Source organism: Chroicocephalus ridibundus, chromosome 9 (assembly GCF_963924245.1).
Source record: "Chroicocephalus ridibundus chromosome 9, bChrRid1.1, whole genome shotgun sequence".
In the NCBI taxonomy this organism is placed as follows: Eukaryota; Metazoa; Chordata; class Aves; order Charadriiformes; family Laridae; genus Chroicocephalus; species Chroicocephalus ridibundus.
In genome coordinates this window covers 36528456-36549621 of record NC_086292.1, presented here as the reverse complement: position 1 = coordinate 36549621, position 21166 = coordinate 36528456, and the positions used below count along the sequence as shown (strand labels likewise).

Here is a 21166-nt window from a genome sequence, read left to right as displayed (position 1 = left end):
ATTTAAATGAAGCAAAAGAAATTCAATGAGCTATGCAGGTTTTAGAATTTGTTTGGCTAGACATCATACAAAAACCAAACCAAACTTCATTCTATGCACCTGCCTGCATTCTGCTGCTTATTTGTAAGTATTTCAGCAAACTACTTGAAAAATGAGACGATAGACTCAGAAATCCTGCCCACATGCAAGTAAATAAAAGTTTTGCTGTTGTCTCCAGGAGATGCATAACTTCATCCCTAAACATACGGGAAGCAATCTGTCCTGAAAGGAACTACAGCGCGTTAATCCAAAATTTGCTTGGAGCTTTCAATCAGCTACACAGTCAAGGAGGTTTATATTCCATTTGATGAAAAGCAGCAAATATGTCCTGAAGTTTTTAATGCGTTCTTTGCAAACAGTGAGCCTAAGACCACAAGCTGCCATCCTTTCAGGGAGCTTCCCTGTGCCAGTAGTGCTCATCGCTTTAAAGTGGCTACAGCACCAAGGCTCAGTTCTACTAGATCCTTAAAATTGGACATTTACAGCTGAATAACCTGTTATTCCAAGGTTCTTGCAAATAGTGGTTCCCACTGAGGGCAACTCAGGGGTCATAATCACAGATTTATATACTTGGTGTGAAACCTGAGGACACTAGGCCAACTAGACTTCGGGAGGAAAACTTTCACTTCAGAAGAAGTGCAAAATGAAGGTATTACAGGGAAAACCGCCATCTTAGTCAAATGGAATATCATTACTAGATCCAGAGACTTTAGGCAAGGATCTATTAGGCTTGGAATAAATACTCTGGGCAGAATTAATCTTCGATAAAGTGTGAGAATTTAGTGGAGTTAACACATAGGATGAATCATACCTGCTATCAGTATTTTACTTCAGATAAGATTATGACACATTAAAAAAATTTTGCTGCAAGAGAAGCCAACAAAACTTTTGAATAATTAAAAAGCAGTATTATACCAGAGACTGTGCATGATAATGATAGACTTATATACTATTTTATAAAGATATAAACTATTTAAAGCAAAAAGGTCTAAAACATTTACAGCTTCTTTTGCCGTAGCCTGAAATTTTAAACTTACTAGGTTTAAGTTACAGTAGAAGTTCAAAAACAGTAGCACAGTGAAACATTCTGTACCATCAATCTTGTCGATGAATATTCAAAATTACTCACCTTTTCAAACAGCAAGAACCTGGAGATTCTCAAGATGACTAAACAAGCCGTGTGCAACTGCTAAGGTAGAACGGCAACCTTCCTGTTAAGTCTACTTAAGCGGTATTTAAAGCTCAGCCTCTCCAGACGTATGACCTCAGGTCACTTATGTACTGATGATTGTAGTTTAAAGGCTTTATTTTAACTGTCCTCTTTCAGAATATAGAATAAAGAACAGAAACTATTAGGCAAACTAGATCTCACCTACCTGTTACTCATAGCAGCAATTTTTGGATGGTTTCCAAATGGTAAAGTTTAAACATGCTGTTTTTTCCAACTGTCAAGCTGACAATCTGACAAATAACACTGTCAATGTTAAGTCAATGTTATTGCATATTCTTAACAAAATTTAAACGTCAAATAAATTGATTAGTGTCCACACTAGCTCTTCTTTGGATATACTTTTACTATTCACCTGTTTTAAGACAATAAATTTAAAAATCAGTAAGATTAAAAGTTGCTGCTTTTTTGCACTCTTTTAAAAAACTTGGGGGAAAAATATGAAAACACATCTGAAAAATTTAAGAAGTGCTGAAGGTCACATCTACTATTGAGACTCTACTGAAGTCACTGAAATCATGCCATTAGATGTTTGCATTTGATAGTTAAGAGGATCTGAGACAAAATGGGAGGGGGAGCGGGGGGGGAGAAAAAAAATTAGGTCTCAGTCCAGCAGAGGCTTGGGTAGACGTAACCTCTCCTAATCTTTTTTATTAGAATATTACAGGAACGTAGAACCGAAAGGGACCACATATGCTGCTGAGTCCTGCCTCCAGAAACTGCGAGTCACATGTCTGAACACATCCAAAGATGCCAACAGCATCTTACACACCTCTCCATAAGCCATTTCAGTGCTTTCCCTCACCAGTAAGGATCATCATTTGACATTTTTCCATTTGAATGAAATAACTTTCTCCTTTACTATTATTCTTGGAAACTTAACCTCAGTAATGCCTCTTTCACCAACAGTGCTCCTTATATCTAGAAGAATTACAGATAACAGAATTTTGTACCTGCACACTGGTTGAAGGCTTTAATGTCAGCAAAAGCAAGGTGACTTTCTGAAAGTGTAAAGTAGACACTGATAATTTTGAATTTTCATTTAAAAACATATATTTTGTTGTTTGCATACACAGTGTTAATGGCATACTTCACACAAACCGCTCAGTGACCGAGCATCAAACTGTCAGAACAATTTTCCGTGACCAGCAATTTTTGTCATACAGATACACATGCCTTCTGACACTTCCACGGGATGTAGACGTAAGAGTGGACTGTGATTTTACTTGTACTGTCCCAGGTAACAGACATCCAGCTCCAGTCACTGTAAAAAAAGTCTATATAGAATTACAGCAACAAAACTTGCTTGCATTAAAATACTTACAGAAATTCATGAAGAGCCAAGGACAGCATACCATTCTGACAGGAAGACACCTGATGTTACAGCAAAGCAACTGGACCATTAAATAAATGTTTCTGGTGCAATACAAGACTGACAGTATTCACTCATGCTCACACAATTCCAAGTAACTTCCTTCAAATGATCCCATACTGAAAACATTAACTATTGCATCACTCAAAGCACTACAAGTTGATTTAAAAGCTACTTTATTTAACAGATTAAAATATTAGCCTACCTATATGTCTGTGGTATTTTGTACAGCTTTTATTGTTATCGAACAAACCACAAAATTTTTCCTTCATATATTTTTAATATATCTCTGTGGATATCACCGTGGATATTTCTCTGTACATAGTATACACCAAGAACACTGAATAACAAGAATGATTCCTTCTTTATATTCACACATTGTTCCACAAAGCTAAACAAGTATTATTAACATGTGTAATAAAAAAAAAATCAAATCAATTATTCCTTCCTGTAATATTTAAATTAACTAAATTAGTTAGAATCTCTTAAATATTTCAAAGCTTTAGTACTCGATTTTAATAACTACGTCTAATAGACTAGCTAGAAAACTAGTATTATTTACTGAGGAACTTCTACAGAGCAGCCATCATTGTGGTGAGGTGAATGCTGTTTTTCCAGTTGCTCTGACAGGGTCCAGTACTAAATAAAGTTATTGTTTGTTGCATTCTGATTACAGGGAGAAGGCTGAACAAAGCAAAAGGGGACCACTTCTGCTTCTAAGGATCCTGCACTTGAAATGAAATAAAGATGGAACGTAAGGAATTAAACTTTGTTTATCAGTAAGACCAGCCCACAGTAGCTGCATTCACTCCTACTCAGTGTTTGGACCGGAAGAGGGAAAACGGCACAAAAGAAAGCAAGAAAGATGTGCACATGTGTGCACGCTCACTGCATGTTCTGAAATACACTGCACTAGAGATGGGCCCAAATGAGGCGATAACTCCTGTTTTTCAGAGAAACAAGCTTGTAATTCAACCTGGATCATGATGTGAATGTTATATCTGACTTTTCTACTGTATTGACTGATATGAAAACCCAGACTTGTCACTGCAAAGAACAAAACTGAAATCTGTCTTCAAGAAGAGCACCTGAGTCCTTCCCCTGGCTGAAGAGCTCTCTGGTGGGCCTCAACTGCAACGCAAGCAATCAAGTGAGCCAAGCCAGCATGACTACAAAAAGACAATGTGGGTTTGTAACAGCAATTCTCTTAAACTGGTCTCGGTTCCCCAGTTTCAATGTAGCTATTTATATTGATTTTTTTGGAACAATTGTGGAAGGACCTTCCCTTCCCTCCTACTACAGTCTTCTGGAGGAACTGTTATAAAAGACTTCTTTTATGAAAGGAATAAGGGTATAAGAAGTGTAGAAGAGTGACAGCTACTGTAAAACAGATCCAGTATATCAAGGCAATGAACAGAATTACCTTGGAAAAAATTCTCTTGTTACAGGAAGTGAAAGCAAGGAAAATTGTAAAGTAGTAACATTTATCACATTTATCACATATATCTGACTGCTCCTGACAAGGCACCAATGCAAACTTGTCAGACAAATGCTTTTTGTGTCAGATTTGGGCTAAAAAACTGTATAGTTAGCTTTGTGTCCAGCTGATGATATAAAGTCATTATTGTAGGACTGTAATGAAGGGAGAAGAGTAAGAAAAGAGAGAACGAGATCACAAGCTGAAATTATTCTTACTTTTTACGTCTTGACTCAAGAACAAGTTTTTTTAACAGTTTAATTCCCTGCAAGCTGCAACACTATCCACCAGCTGGAGAAATGAACCATGAAAGTCTGCCTGTCTTTATATAGACTCTGTGGAAATACCAATGCATTGGTTTTATTAAACCCTTGTGAGAAAGCCAAGTTTGAAGCTGCTGGGGACTTGTATCATTTCCAAGGCATGTGGAGAGGGGGTGAAAGGAAACGTCACTTGAAAGAGATATTTGGTATCGAGCATCAACTGTGGAACATCCTCCCGATTGTGTAGCATAGCCTGAAATTATAACAGAAAGGGGAAGAAAATATTATATTAAGAATCAAAGCAAAAACTGCACACTGTTTGCTTCCCATTGCAAATCTTGCTTTCACATGACGTTAAGGACACTTGTTTTGATCAGTTCCAAATGTCTAGAAGCTGAGCAACTTAGTAATAATGTGATGTAACTTGAATATGAGAAATAATGGCTGTAGCTCTTACCTGGACTTTACGAACAAATGATGGAGTCACTCTTTTCTCAAAATCATCTATTGGAGTATATGAGTTGAGAATCTTAACTATCTGTTCAAATTACAAGAGATTGCTTTAGTATGTCACAAAAAGTGAGAAGAAAGAAAGAAAAAAGCATTAATATGACATCTTTATTGATATTTAATGGAAGTTTCAGTATTTTACAATAATAAAATTTTGACTGGTCACCTAATGAGTTGTTACATATCTAATGATTGCTAAGACTCATTTTCAGAGGTGTCAGCAGGATGAAGGAGATGAAGGAAAAGCTGAATCAATTAAGAGAAACAACAAAAAAAGCCTGTGACAAAGTAAAGAAAAAGCATTGTGGAATAAAAACATGGGAGAGAACAAAGCAGGCAAGTATTCACCACAGGAGCAGTTAAAATGCTAACAGTTATGAATAAGGAGTTAAAAAAATTCAGTTTAACAAGTGGTGATGTGGAATGCTGAGGAATGCTGTTTTTATCAAATGAAAGGCATATAGCTCTTTGCAACAAATTATTTTAGATAGCTAAGATTCTGCAATTCTGCTAGAAGAAAACAGATGGTTCATCACCTGCACAGTAGAAAGAGATGTGCAGTGTTCACATATTTCCTTGGCATCATCATCTGTGATCTTTTTGACCTGAAGGAGCCAGGCTGCTTGAGACAGAGGCTCCAAAGTTTCTTTGGCATTGCTGTTTTGAAGATTCTTGTCCTTAAGCCATTCTTCCAAGTAGCTGATATTACATCTGGGTTGAACCATGAACAGACAACAGAAATGTCAGGCTCCCCCTAGCAAGCAAGTTACATTAAAGATTTCTAAAGGAGGAATGCAGTGTTCAAATTCAGACATTTTAAGTTAAAAACCATACCTATAGATCATAAAAATCAAACAATTAATAGCCTATGGATCTGTAAGTTTAATCCCTTGTATATTTCAATCTTTTGTATTTCTTAAAGCTTGGATAATAGAAAGCAAGTTATTAGTTTAGCTGTTGCTTACAGAAAATTACTAATATATACAGGCGTTGCCTATTACACTGTAGTACTATATGTCTTTAAAATATTCATTTACAACTGAGCTTATACAGGAAATTAAAACAGTTTTTGCACAGTACAAAGCAGGGCTGGGCTTGTAACCGATGACCTAAAGGTTAAATCAGCTTTCTTCTAGTAATATTCCCAGATGGGTCAAGATTTTACTGATTTTCTTTCACCTTACTCTGCAGACTGTCTAATGGAGAACAAATGAACCGTATCTTCCGCAAAACAGTTAGGAGCATGTTCTCTTGATGCTCGTAACAAGACAGATGATGCCTGATCTAAACCCTCAAAGGCTCTGTCTCAGTGTCTTCCTCATCACAGAGCGTGACAAATGCAAGTCAGCTTTTGCCTGTCTGCCAGCCAGGGGACACTGCACCTGTTTACTATAGTAAGAAAGAATTAAAAATCATGAGTGAACTAGCATGCAAAGAATCCTAAACATGTCTGACTTTAAACTCCAGATTGTAATTTTCTTTGTCTTTTCCTCCATTAGTGTTTCCATGGAAAGAACAATTTGTAATATGTTACATTGAGAAAGTTCAGCCCAAAAGGCAAAGATCTATTTTTTCAAACAGAGTAGAAAACAATTAGCTACTTCGAGTAGAACGGTTACAGAATATCCAGTGACTTAGCAACAAAGGCCATTACACAAAAGTGTTAAAAATTCATTCTCAACCAACCGCTTGTTGAAACTTTACTGGCTTTACCTTATCTGCATTCCTTTTCTACAAGAGCACATGTCCTTGCGGAGGAAGAGACTATTGAGGGTGATAGCTCCAATCAGAAAGAAAAGCTGCTTCACTGCCTGCTTTAGAAGCTCAGAGTCCAAGCCATTCTGGCACATAGTACTATAAAAATAGCTGAGCTGTTGCAGGATAGAGGTCATTGTGTAGGTATCTGTGTCGTCTATACTAGAAGAACGTTTACGGAACCCTGTAGGTTTCAAGCCAGAAATTCCCTGAAGACTTTCATATTCCAGCATGCCTGGTACTGAAAGACAACAGAAAATAACGGGTAAGACCACCACTCCTAAGGCTCCTTTTAGTTAACTTAATTACTGAACAAAACCTACTTTCAGGATATTTTAAAAGTTAAATGATGCAAGAAAAATAAGATACTGACAAAAGCTTCTGGAGCACACAAATTTTGAAACGCCTTTTGTTTTTGTGGAATGGTGATCAGTTTCCTGCACCAGGAAACATTGTGAGGAAAAAGTCTTTCCAAACCCTGTGGGGATATACTATTCAGTGGAATTTATATGTGCAGAAAAACACATGCAGGTACACATATGTATAAATCAAAAAGAGAAAGAAGTCTGCCCCATCCTTTGCCTGCACGTATAAGCTTTATTCATATACTTCACAAGCTACATTCAAGTTAGTTTGGGTTGCTGCTGTCTTACCGATCATGGGCTGAATGTTGTTCTCCATTACAATAATGAATTGGTAATAGATACGAATAGCCAGATCACTAAGAATTTGTCTGTATTCTGAGAGATCAAAATGCTTCAAACAGTTCTTATTCTGACGTGGAGTGTTACTCTTCATAAATTCCTACAAATAAGTTGCAAATATAATTGTTAGAAATCACATAACATTATAATTAAAAATTGTTACTGTAGTGTAATGTATATATTAGAATAACTCATTCCATCTCTGGCTGAATGAGAGTGAGACTCATCGCAGAAGTCAAAGTTACAGCTAACTCCAATGGATACTTCCAGTTCTGGGCTTCCCGTACTTAATTTTCCAGTTTATGTTGATGTTTACTCTGTTCCTAAAGTCTACTAAAGCCAAAGGAAAGACATGCACGGATTTCAATGAACTTTGGAGCAATTCCTACATCACTTAAACAGAAAGCAACCTCCACCCCCAACCCCAACAGAAAAAGACAAAACACAGTTTTAAACTATGTTGGCAAAAAAAAAAAAGATTATATTTTATTGCTGCAAAGGAATGTCATTTTTGGAATCCTTATCAGGAAAGTTCTGACTTCAGAAGTCTAGACTGAATCCCAACTTGTGTTAAGTCCTGAATGTTCCTTACAAATATAGATTAAAACTCCAAATTCTGGATTCAGACCTTTCCCTACTGTTGCAATATAAAAGACTGTTATTAATTATGGTTTAATGTTTTCAATTCTCCAGTGCTCTTTAGATGTTATCGATGCGACCACAAGAGGGAGTATCATTGTTTAGACAGCACACAGTTACTGTGATTCCAAGGCTTTATGGTACCTCTTTTGCTTTAATCCTGAAAACTATATTCTTATGCGCCTATGCAATTTCAGTTGAGTCCACCTGTTTATAAAACCTAGCAATAAAATATAATAAGAGTGTGCAATTTAGAAGAACTCATAAGAAATTTATATTTCAGGTTAAAACTTAGCTTAAACGAGCAAGTGAAAAAAGAGTATTTCATTGTTTTGCTCCTTTCCTGAGGTTTTCTTCTGTAATCTCATATTGGTAGCAGAAGGTGTTTGAATGGTCACAAATATAAAACAGTAAAATTGTTTTTTTTATATATATATATATGTAACTGGACATCTGAAGCCCAATTCACATTAAACTCCTGTGGAAGAGATCAAATTAAGTAGCAGTTTCCACATCATGTCTTTAACCTACACTAGGACTTTTATGTTTCCTTGATTTCACTTGATCTGTTAGTTCTACACTGTCTTATTATTTGTGTAAGACATATAACACCACTGCAGAGCAATATGAATATCTAAATATCTGTAAGGAACAGTGGTGAGCTGGTGAATAATGATCTATTATCACTATTTTTAATTCCAATTAAAGTCTGTCACAAGTAAAGTAATGGAATTATTTGATGAAATCATAAATCACTCTTACCTCTTCCCCGCTGTACTGCTTCAAACAGTTAAGAAAATAGTATGTATTGGAGAGCCAGAAGGACAACATCTCAAAGTCTTCTGAATGTTCCTGAAAATTATAAGTAACACAGTTTTATAATGGTATTGTCTCATGAAGTTTATTTAACAACTAAAGAGCATTTTAGAATTGGTATAATAGAGCCCACATATAGCAGAAGGAGCATACAGCATCTATAACATGCTAACTGAACAAATCATGCTGAGTTTTCAGGCTAATATACATATAGCAATGATCCCTCTTTTATCTGGTAAACACTGTTTAAGTCTTCTCAAATGACAGGCTGACTAAATAAGTGTGAATCAAACAGTTTTAGATATTTCTATGTGTAGTGTACTGGAGGCCTTCCTGCAAAAAAAGTGTGAACAATGCCTGTGTACATGGACGAAACTGAACTACATATAAACACAATTCTAACTACTTCTGGTTTATTTTTGTTAGCTAAGTAAGCAGAAGCTTTTCTAATGTGTAAACTGTGGTATAAATATGTTCACGAACAAACTATAGGCATTCTCTATACAACAAATTCAACTGCATAAACCATAGTCCCTTCCTGCCTGTGCTACAAATCATACCTCGTGTGTTATTGCATTATAAATCCATAGTAAAGCATTCACATAGCTGAGTTTGTTATGTAGATGAGACAACAAGTTAACAATTGTTGTTTAGAAATTGATTTTGTAAACTGTCTGGCAACGTAAGTTTAATCATTTGGGTACTAATGCTGCAGTACCAAATGATATGTCAAAAAAACACAACCCTAGTGGAACAGCAGTGCAAAAATCTCTTAAAATTCTGATACCTGCCTGCTACCAAACATACTAACCTTCATTTCAGTCCATCTGACTTCTATCAGTGCTGAGAGTACAGCTGCACTTCACCTAATCAGCTACAGTAAAATGTAAAATACTTCAAATGATTTTGTCAACAAGCTCTTCAGATAAAAATAATTTCTGTCAATGCATTCTGTGCATCCTGTGTTCAGCACAGTAGAACCTCACCTGGAGGCTTTACTACTACTACAAACTTCAAAAAGACTGTCACTAATGATTATTATTCTATTATAGGAATACTAGCAAATGGAAGTGTGAGCATTCCTCAGGTACTATACACGCATCTTGTAAACCTTACATTAAAAATCAAAAAGTACAACACAGCCAAACATAATTCCTACCTTAACAACTTGTTTGATACCATCAATGGTTACATTCATGAAAGATTTCAGCATGTCAGCATCATTCAGGTAATCTGCATACCTCACACACATGAATAGGATGTGAGCTGGAAGGCCAGGTATCATATTAACTACAACTCCACGTGGCTTTAGATCTGCATAAAGAAGAATCAGGTTTATTATAGAAAAATTTGACAATTCAACGTATCATTCTGAAAAAGACAAGCACTATGGGGTTTACTTCTTCAGTGACCAGTCACTTGATAATTGATTTACTGATTAATTGTTTGTTTCTGAAAATTTCTGTAACAGTATTGTTCATGTAAGAGTGTTAATTAAGTTCTCCAGAGTAATAGGAGAGTTACTGTAGCAAATTCTAAGGTCCAGTATGGGCTGCGCCAAACACAACAACTTCAAAAAGCAATCTGCATTTAACTACTCACTGGAGGCCCCACCAAATTCTGGCACTGCTTAATGATACACCTTTGTTCACAAAGATACAAACATTCATAAGGCTGAAGCAGGTGAGAAGGGAAGGACGATGTTGTTTCCAAGCAGCAGTTTATGACGGTACTAATGCACATGGAAAATTTGTCAAGTCTACTATTAATTGTAAGCTAATGCAAAAAGCTGATTTGGCAGTAAGATTGATATTGTGAAGTAACTCAGAGGAAGGACAAAATTCCTCTACAAGAGGAACATGGAAGTACACTTTCCTTCAGTGAAAAGAATGATATGGGAAGGGCAGTCAGGAGAGCAATCCATCACACGGGGATATAAGCCCAGTGACTTACAGACTTAGTAGACGACCAGGAAGAAAGTAAATTCAAGTCCCTGGAGTGCTCTTGAGATTTATAGCTTTATAAGTGAATAAATAATAAGAAAGATAATAGAGTAAGCATTATGTACAGTCAGACAAATGATTTTTACACAGACAAAGCACTTCTATATTTGAAATGATTGGCAGCAGAAAAAGAGCAATACAGAGCCTCCAAGTTGTATCACTGGTAAGAGAGCGGAAAAAAGGCAACTTTGAACATAAGTGAAATACAGTGCCTTGTAGTTTTTTTTGTAGTATTCTACACTGAATATCACTGACTACTGATAAAATCTGAAGTGTTACTAAAATACCGAGGATCAGATTTTGAATGATCCTGTCTTCGTCCTCTTTTTTGTACTCCATCATTCCAACGTACTCTTTGGACAAAGTTGGCACATGAGCTTCAGCTGTCAAACACAAAAGCACTGTTACCTGCAGGTAAATGGCTAAGCTAACGTTCATGTCAGAACAAACAATTAGAAAAAAGCAGTTTTCTCTGTAATAAAACAAGTACGGTCCTTGTTCACAATAACGCTCTTAGCTTATGGTTCCAAGCATTATGAGTTAAATAGCATTTATATTATTAATGTGATTAGTTTCACTGGATTCAGTGGAATTATTTGCACTAATGAGACAAATAAACATTAGCCACCTCTGCAATGCTTTGAAGTGGATTATATAGTGAAGAACTGCTTGCTATATAGGAGCTTTGTACAAACTAACCACCTGCCATTTGAAGGTAACAGGAGGAGCTACTCCTCTGATGCAAAACTAACACCCTGTTGGCTCAGAGAGAGTTTGTGTAAGGATAGGCATTAACTTTTGTTGACAGAACCTGATGCCCCTGGCTTAATCTTTTATCGTATAGTCTAGGTCCCATGCACGCCCATTATTTAGCTGGAAAAAAAATACAAGAAAGGGCTTTTATGTAAATTCTGTTGATGGTTCCCTGGCACTTTATTCTGAGGTTTTAAAATTTCTAACCCCACCTCAAGGCCTGCCTTTGTCTTTTTTTTTTTTTTTAATTTACTTTTTTTCAAACACACACTGAACATACAAATCTGTATTTAAAAAAAAATAATCATGTAACAATATCTTACTTTTTTCAAGAGTCTTGGTAAGAGTTTTGATCTGATCCTCCAATTTTTTTATTATTCTGTCTTTCATGTCTAGTTTTTCTTCAAGATCCTGCAATAATCAAAGTGAGTTCAGTGAGTTCAGAGCAACCACAATTAAAAAAATGTCTTTTACTGCTACATGTTATCACCACAATTAAGGAGCACTATGGTATGCTTTTACTTGTACTTGGTGGAAGAAACATGAAACCTTCATATCTTTTTTCTCCCCAAATGAACTGAGAAAACACCCTGCCCATACCGTGAAACCATGATTTTTTTCTTTTTATCCTGCATTTCAGGTAGTTTCTTAATGACAGTTTCATTTCCTCACCATGTTTTCCACAGTAAGTCGAGTTGTTTCTTGCTTTATCTTGCTTTTTACTTCATCTTGGATTTCGTCTTGCATCAAACCATTGCTCAGCCCCTCAATTTCTTGGGTTGTGACTTTCAGCCTCTCTTTTTCTTTTATGTCTATTTCATTCTGGGCCTCATTTGTTCTAAGAACAGATAGACAGGAACCTTTGTCTCTTATTCTTCTTTCATTAAAGCATAGTTGTATCATCTTTGTCCATTACTTATTAACTATATGCATGGCTGTAAGGCAAATCTTACACTGGATGTGGTACTTTAAAGAGTTTAAGTGACTGGTACCCCACCTTATGGCAACTACATTTTTTTACATTTAAAAAAATAAGAAAAAACCCAAATACATATATATTTACCGTCTTTGTGTTCTATCCCCTTCTAGTTCATAATGCAGCCGATTAGACATCTCTTTCATTTTTTTCAGTAATAATTAGCAACAAAACACAAAACAAAAGAAAAACAACAAAATTACATTTGCTTAATGTTGCATACTAGTATTTAGTAAATCTCTTCTTACGCTCATAATTTTGTTTCATCTTACAAAATTGAATGACATGCCAGATAATGTATCAGAGAAATATCTGACTACTCCACACCACACAGAAGATTATATGGGATGGGGAATTTTGACACTACTAACTTCTTGCAGTTGGCAGTAAAACTACTTGCAAATGTTAAATCAATTGCCTAGGAAGACACTACAGTTACAGAGACTCAGAAACCTCAGCAAAATATGCTTTCCTAAATTGGGACAAACTTTCAAACCAGCAAATTCAGCACTTCTCCCTCTGTCTCCTACTCTGAATTTTTCAACACCCTCTGAAATCCATCTTATAGAGTATGCCTTAAGTTCCAAAACATCTTTCCTTTTTATGATTGTTTCCAAAGGGAATACTCCATTGCACGTATTCTTAGCAGAGCCCTACTGAATACACTTGCAGACATCCAAACCATAGAACTGAATAACCTAGAAAAGGTTAAAAAAAGAAAAAATACACATACTTGCATGTATTTTATTTTTTAATAACAGAGATATAAACTACACATTTTTTCATCATATTTCTTACATTTTACTATCAAGAAAGTAAGTAATAAGGCAATGATGTTATTATGTAACATTGCTTCAGCTTTTAAAGATTCAAATAGAGGGAAATCATTGTGTTCATCTTAAGCAAATATAAGACTAGGGACCATTCTGGTACTTTACCTTTCAACTTTACAGTTTGTTCTTGAAGGCGGTTTTCAAGATCTAATTTTTGATTTTCAAGTTCAGAAACTTGCTGTTTAAGATCTGGGATCACCTTTTAGAGAAAAAGGAGATTTGTGTATTTCAGCACCTTCCTTCTTTTCAAATGTCTGCAATAGTTCCTGTGATGCTGGAAGAACTTCAACTGCAAATAGTCAAAGACTGGAGAGACGCTGTGAAGGAGCACTGCTACCTGCTTGCCTGACTTGTTTAACTTTTCTGGAGGCATCTGCTGCTGGCCACTCTCAGAAATGAAACAGTAAGCTAACTAAATGTTCGGACTGACCCAGCACTACGATTCTTCTGCTCTAGTTTAAAGGAAATGACACTGTGGCTTTAATTTCCCTAGCTCAATTAACACTGGAAAAAAACTCAGTATGTTATAAAACAGTATTTTAAAAATAACACTGTAAGTCACTTTGTTTTGAAAATATTTCTTTAGTTATTTTTAACTCAGCAGAAAAATAATATGGTACATACCATCTTCTGGAATAACAGCACTTCCTCGTGTTACATAGGTTTTAGACAGTACTAATAATTAGACTCCTAAGCCTTGCCTGCAATTTGTTAGCAACTTGATACGCTTAGCTGCCCTCTAGCGGGGAGAGCCTCAGAACCGCACAAACCTGTAACCACCATCAATCCCATAGGCATCTGGTTTTTCACTAACAAACGACAGAACTTGCTTTGAAGAGGCTTCTGAGAAAAAGATGCTAATGTCTGTCCTCTGACTACAGGCAAAGGACGAAGTAACTACATTCTGAACTGGAATGCCTCAGTACAATGAAAATTGAAGCTGGTTGCTGTGGGCTGAACCCAGCTGGCCAGCAGCCAGGCACCCACAGAGCTGCTCACTGCCCCCCTACCTCCACCCCACGCCCCCACGCAACAGCGAAGAGAATGGGAAGAGCAGAAGCGAGAAAATATCTGGCTCAATATAAAGCCAAACACCCCCTTCCTTCTTCCTCTGCTTCAGCTGAGCATGACATTATATGGTAGGGAATACCCTTCTGGTCAGCTCGGGTCAGCTGTTTTACCCACAAATCCAAAATGCAGCATCAGATGGACTGCTACAAAAAAAGTGAACCCCATCCCAGACAGACCCAGTACACTGTTATAATACTGACCCATAGAAAGTTACAGTATCACAAAACTGCTTTTCATTAAGTCTGAAATACCAAGTGTGTTCCGTCAGAAAAAATACATGGCCTGACCAAAAAATAGCTTTTTTTCTTTTAATTATCAGGTGAGAAGTCTAAATTAGGTAGATATTAAAAAAGGTATGGTGAGCTAACTTTCTGGTAACTGCTAAACTTCTGATTCATTTTTCATTTAAAATTTTGTGTAAATAAAAAATCTAAATACTTGTTTCTTCATGACTTCCAGTATAAAGCTGCACAGCTGTAGAAATTATTACACCCCTCAAAAGTTCCTCGCATTGTTGAGAAACCACAAAAAGCACAACGAAAAATATTCATATGAACTCAGCTATGTACATCCTGGCAACATTTTGAAGTTCAAAGCATCTTTTATAAAATCTGAATATTCAGTCACATGAGCGTAGAAGGCTTCAAACACATTCTAAAGACTCTCAGCAGCTCCCTCGCTGTCAAGAGCGGAAGCCAAAGCCTGTGTGTGCACTACGCATCAAGTCAGAGTCTGTAAAATGGTATTTTGCCATTCTGCGATTAGAATCAAATCTCAATTCAGGTTTATGCAAAAGAAAATGCAAAAAGCCTCTGTGAGGTTGCCCCAACAAGCTTTACGCTCAAGACAGTAACCTTGGCTGCCTCCTAATGCAGAACCCCAGCATGCAGGGAAGGAGCCTGGACTATGGATGTGCAATCTTAGATGGCCCTATCTGTTTGAGCCTTGAGATTTCAAGGACACGACCACAAGATTTTGAGGGCTTTGTGCCACAAACACATTTGTATTGTATTAGTAAGTAACAAAAGCATAATTTCCTTTACCACACCTTGATCTTACCAGGTTTTCTGAAGTTAGTCTGCTAACTTCAAGTCGAATACCATCATTTATGTCATTTTCCTCTCGAAATAATTTTTGTAGATGATTAATATCTTGGCTAAGATGTTCAACTTTAAAGTTCAAACCTTCAATCTCCTTTTCATATATTTCTTTCTGGGACTGGAAATGACTTTCCAATACTCTGTTAAAAAAAGGGAGAAAGAACATGGCAGATGTAGTACAACCTCGACACAATGGGTCAAGTTTAATACAAAGTGAAAACAAAGTACTGTGGTTAACATGCATACATTCCATTACATCACCTGTGCATTAAGGAAGTTGAAAGTTATGCATGATATCTCAGAGGAAACACATTTCCCTGACTGACACATACACACTTACCTCACTGACTTAGTAAAGGTTTGTTAAAGTGATTTTAAGTTGCTCAGCCAGTCATAATGCAGTGTGTGTTCCTTTCTTAAACAGATGCTCAGTATTGCACTGTCAAATTAGTTACTGATCTTTCTGTTTACTTCCTAGATCACAACTTGGGAGTTATAAAACCATGGAAGAACTGAACTAACCTTGTAGCTTTTTTCAAGCCCTCATAAGCAAACCACAGTTCTCCATCCTCATTTAAGTGTTCTAAGTCCTCCGTAGAGAGTCTAGAATACAAGGCAGCACCATTAGTGTGCAGGGGAACAAAATGCATTTCTTCAGCTTTTTTAAAGAGACCTCAGAACAAAATTACCTGCTTCTTACATCTTCAACATCATAACTTTCAAGAAGCTGTTTTGCAACTTCCGACATCTTTTCTAGAAAAAAACAACTTTATTACACAAATAATTTTCTCTGCACATTTCAAATTAAGTTTGATTATAAAAATCAAGCCAACCCCTTCCTAAATCTACAAGGTTCTTTCCTGGTACTCAGTAAATATATCTGATTTGCTACAAAAATATGATGAGGGACTTGGTTCTACTTCTGGATATGTAGGGTGCACTAGATAGGTATATACCACCAATATTGGTTTTTTTTCCAAACACATCAAACTTTCACTGCAAGGCTGTATCTTTCTCTTCTGAATGTGGACAACTGCTAGAGTTGTATAGATGATTTGTCATCTAGTGCTAGGTTACTACGTTAAATGCTGCAGACACAGGTTTGCTCCATGACATTGTTAGCACTGAACAAAGTGCACAACAGTACTGCTTCTTATTAAGTACCTTCTCCCAAAGAGAACCAAACTCAGCAAGTTATTTAAGCGTATTTGATATTTATTGGACCTAAGGCTAAGGATAGGATGAAAAGCTACATAATGTATTGTCTCCACATTCTCGGGGCTCTACAAGTTACTTGTTAAATTCTAAGTGAAGTTTAAGCTACTAGTATTGATTTTTAAACACAAAGGAGGAATGTTTGAAATCAGAGTTTCTTCAAAGGGGTACTCCAGTTCTCAATATTCAGTGATCACTTGGTAAAACTTACCTGTTGGGTTTTTTTTTCCCCCTTGTGAGTATAGGTATGAATAGAATGAAATCACTATGGGATTGGAAAGAGAACTGTTAGCTTTTGTCAAAGCTAACATGGAAGAAATCAATTTAAACTGGCCTGGTTCACACTGTACTTCGTAAATTCTCTGAATTATCTAGTATATAGCTTACCCCTCAGCTCTCGCTTCTGTGACTGGGCCTGCTTTTCAACATCCAATTTTTGTGTCTGTAGCAGTTCGATTTCCTTTTGCAACTCAGGTATTTTCTGAATCAGACAAAAATTATAGACTGAGACAAGGAATGAATGGCAAGGGCTGAATATCAGTTAAATCATAATTACAGTTAAGAACTTCATATGGTAAAAGGCTTAAAATGTGTTGTGTTTAAAGCATCAGGTTCTCAGGCATCAGAACAGTTATGTGTTTGTGTCATGGAACTGACTCAGAGAAAAAAATGTGACTTTACACAAAAGTATTATTTTCAGGTTCAGTTTGTAACTGAAAAATCCCCTGAGAAACTAACACTTTATTGGAAAAAGGAAAATAAAATATCCACACATTTAAATGTATATATATTCATGCACAATTATTCTTCAAAACATGCACTTATTTCTGAGAGCAATAACTTACATTTTGTACATTAAAATAATGCAACATAGTGGTATATCAAATACAGCTTATAACTACAACTTCTTCTAAAAATGCACTCAAGATAAAAAAATAGTGAGAATAATGTATAAATAAAACACCCACATCCTCTACTTGCTGTATCTAGCAAAGACTCCAAAATGAAATGTGTCATACTTTACCTGGGCTTGTTTTGTAAGTTGTCCTACTTCCATTTTCAAGCCATCCTGAATGACAATTTCTTGCTGAATTTGATGTTGTAGCTGCGTTTTTTCTTCTTTCAGAGTCTTAATTTCTCCCTTGAGCAATTCAATCTCCTTTTCATAGTCCTGCTTCTGATTTTGGAAATTTTTCTCAAGTATCCTAAACACGACAATGAAAAGGTGGTGCTATTTTCCTACATTCGTAAGTGAAAGAGTTGGCTTTGGTTTTGTTTTAATTTGAAGGACGTGTTTCATTGAAGAAAACTTAAACAAACGACAGTTACTTGAAAATGCTATCCTACATCCTCAGAATCAATCTACAAAATGGACAAGGGGATAAGAACGTCCCTGGATTTCCCTACATCTAATTCAGATATTGGGACTGAATTCAAGGCTGAGTTTTTTCCACTTAAAGGCTAATTCTCTAACTCTGAGAGTTAGCCTACCTGAGCAGCTTTCCACTACATTTATGGTCACGGTCAGACATAGCAACCAAAAGCCATGTGTTCTTCTCAGTGTAACACTGCAAGAAGCTTTCCATTTTATACTACTCCCTGCTGGAACAGACTGGCTTCCAACATAATATAGCTAATGGGCAAAGCAGAAAAACGAGCAAAGAAGTCCTCTTCGTACAGTCTGAAGTTATTTGCAGCTGAAATCAGACTGAGCTGAAACACCACACAGCTTCCAACCCTCAGGAACAGTGACTGACTGCACTCTTCACACTTCAGAGAACAGCATTTATCTGGTACCTGAAGTTCTCTGTCTTATACAGGAAAAGCAATACTGGGAAATAAACACTTGATCTGAGAAAAGCATGCTGCAAAGCAACAACCTTTTATTGCTAAATAATAGGATTTTTAATACTGCAAATGAAATACCAAGGAGGTGGTAAAAAAAAAAAAAGTTTTCCCCCTATATTTTTAGCTAAATGTCCTTTACAAACACTGCCTTTCCTTCAAGCTGAATCTTTCAATTGTGTCCTTTGATATTCACTTCACAGGAATTTTGGCTGGTACAGCCCAGCTGCTCTCACGGCCCTGACTGAATTCTGAGGATATGTCCAAAGAAAGCATTATAATCAGGGTTGCCTTTCAATCCTCAGAAAGACATACAGCAAGACAGGAAACTGAAAAAGCAAGAACAATATGAAGTCTACAATATAATTTCCTGCATGTGACTGACCCACAAGCACACGCTTTTCCTCAATTGTACATGAAATACTTCAGTACTAGCTACAATGTCCAAGAACCCCGACAGATTCATAAGTGATGTGAGCGTAATACATTTCCAGGAGGAAAAAGAAAGGTAGGGAAAGAGAAAAAGGGAATGCTGTTTCAAAGCAATAAAATTCAGATTCCATACATTCTCTGATTTTCTTCTTTTTGTACATCACTGAAGAGTTGCTTCGTGAGGTCATCCATTTTCTCTGTCAAAAAATATTTCAATATTTCAAAGACCTTTAAGCAATTACGTGCATTTATTAAAACAGTATGACCACAATGAGAAGTTTCGTTTTAATAAGCAATACTTAACATATTTTATGGCTGAAATTATCCTCTCAAGTGCCAAAAATTATCACAGGAAATTTTACAAGTAATGCTATAGAAGAAAAAATGTTCTGAAATACCAAAGTGTTATTCATCTGAAGTATACTTGATCTCATGAGCTGCCTGTGTCCTTTGAAATTAGATTTGTAAAAGCAGTATATTAAAGGAACCAGGGACGAAGTGACAACTTGAAGGAATGTATGTGCGTGTGACAGGGAACACAACAGGAGAAGAACTTTTGCTACGGAAGGAACAGATTTAATTTAATTCTTAAATTAAAAGCATTTGCACTCCACATCCTAAGCAAGAGAAACTTAGGGCCAATTTTTAATTTACTGTAAATTCAGCATTTATATTACTTTTATTAAAACAAAAGTCATATACCTTTGCCGAAAACCTGACTTTAAAACTTTCCCCCACTATAACTCCTTTGTAACTCCTTTAAAACTACTTCTAGTTATTGTACCTTTCATTTCCTCAGTTTTCTCTTGGAGCTTTATTTCTAAGGTCTCTTTCTGTTCTTGTAATTCTTTATTCAGATTCTCAAGTTTTAAGATTTTCTGTACACACAAAAAGTAAGCATAATATACAAATTACAAAGGAGGAAGAAATAAGTCGCAGAAGGTCTTAAATTTTAACAAGCATATATGGATTCCCTTCCTTCCCTGCCACCCTCCCCAAAAGTGAAACTACTTAGTAACTCTCGAATCATGCATTTAATAAATCCAGCAACTGAAAAGATTATTTAAACTAAAATAAAAGCACCCAGATGGCAACGAAGATTTACCTGTTCACTGTCCTCTTTATATTTTTTCCCTTTCTCTTCATATATTCTCTTTTGAGCAGTTAACTTTTCAAGATCTAATTCCAGTTTTTGAATCATATCCACGTCGCTCATATGAGTTGAAGCCAGATTGGTCAATCGTTCCAGCAAACCATGATTTTCTCTACTCTACAATGAGCAAGACAGGTTAAATGAAAACAGAAAAACAAGCACACCTGAAACTGTTCAACAGAATTTTGAAGGAAGCACCTGACATATTTCTGCTCACCGTCCCATAACAGTCATGATTATTTCAACCAAGGACTGTTTCCATCAATTACATTAAAGCTACCATCTTAAAGATGATTTGGCTGGTATGGCTCTCAAAAATAAGCTGCAAAATAAACATAATACGGAATTCCCAAAAGTTACTAAGTATGTTGCATCAGAGCAGTACCTCACACATCCTTCATACTAATACAAGTAAATACCATCCAGAGATTGGATGGACTACTTGAGAAACAGGAAAAAAAAAATGTTCATTGCAGATTCTTCTCGTTGGCACAACTAATCCAAAAATATAGGGAAACTCTGGATAATTCTTCCTGCCCTGGATGTGGGAAGAATACTAGTGACTTACTATAAAGGACCATATCCCTTACATATTCTCCTGTCTTGTCCAGTATGGATATCGTAATTCATGTAAGCCTCTAATCAACATGAGAGCTCTGAATAAAACAGATAAGATTAAAAAGTTAGTACAAATAAACTGACTGGTACCCCGCACCTGTTCTTCTATCTTTTTCTGCAGCTGCTGAACTCTGTAGGAAAGCTGGATATTCAATACAAACCGCCGGATATTCTGAAATCTGCGCCTGGCAAGCCATGCACGGGCGTATTTCTGAAGGATCACAGCCTTGTGTTCTTCGAGCATCTTTAAAATAAAATATTAACATCTGTCTGTAATTATCTGTTCCTCAATCAGAATCAGTTACAACATACACTGATAATGACAATGCCTCTCACGGAAGTATCAAAATACTGAAAAATACCC

At 36.3% G+C, this 21166-nt stretch overlaps 1 protein-coding gene and 1 long non-coding RNA gene across 2 annotated transcripts in view; one reads left to right on the top strand and one right to left on the bottom strand.

Moving 5' to 3' along the window:
* Positions 1–2350: 2350 nt before the first annotated feature.
* Positions 2351–21166, bottom strand: part of MYO5C (myosin VC) — a 36395-nt gene continuing 17579 nt past the window's right edge. Inside the window, exons 21-41 of the mRNA XM_063346808.1 lie at positions 20900–21046; positions 20137–20301; positions 19816–19909; positions 19165–19228; positions 17779–17959; positions 17142–17235; positions 16229–16292; positions 16062–16142; positions 15499–15679; positions 13474–13567; positions 12623–12674; positions 12232–12397; positions 11883–11970; positions 11094–11189; positions 9963–10117; positions 8750–8839; positions 7298–7448; positions 6603–6885; positions 5426–5600; positions 4837–4917; positions 2351–4632 (exon numbers count right to left, since the gene is read on the bottom strand). Coding sequence (XP_063202878.1) covers positions 4480–4632; positions 4837–4917; positions 5426–5600; positions 6603–6885; positions 7298–7448; positions 8750–8839; positions 9963–10117; positions 11094–11189; positions 11883–11970; positions 12232–12397; positions 12623–12674; positions 13474–13567; positions 15499–15679; positions 16062–16142; positions 16229–16292; positions 17142–17235; positions 17779–17959; positions 19165–19228; positions 19816–19909; positions 20137–20301; positions 20900–21046 — 2655 coding nt within the window. The 3' untranslated portion in view covers positions 2351–4479. The remainder of the gene's footprint in view (positions 4633–4836; positions 4918–5425; positions 5601–6602; positions 6886–7297; positions 7449–8749; positions 8840–9962; positions 10118–11093; positions 11190–11882; positions 11971–12231; positions 12398–12622; positions 12675–13473; positions 13568–15498; positions 15680–16061; positions 16143–16228; positions 16293–17141; positions 17236–17778; positions 17960–19164; positions 19229–19815; positions 19910–20136; positions 20302–20899; positions 21047–21166) is intronic.
* On the top strand, positions 6773–21060 carry LOC134520925 (uncharacterized). The gene is made up of 3 exons (XR_010072582.1): positions 6773–6909; positions 13632–13771; positions 20924–21060. It is a non-coding gene; the product is annotated as an uncharacterized LOC134520925 (long non-coding RNA).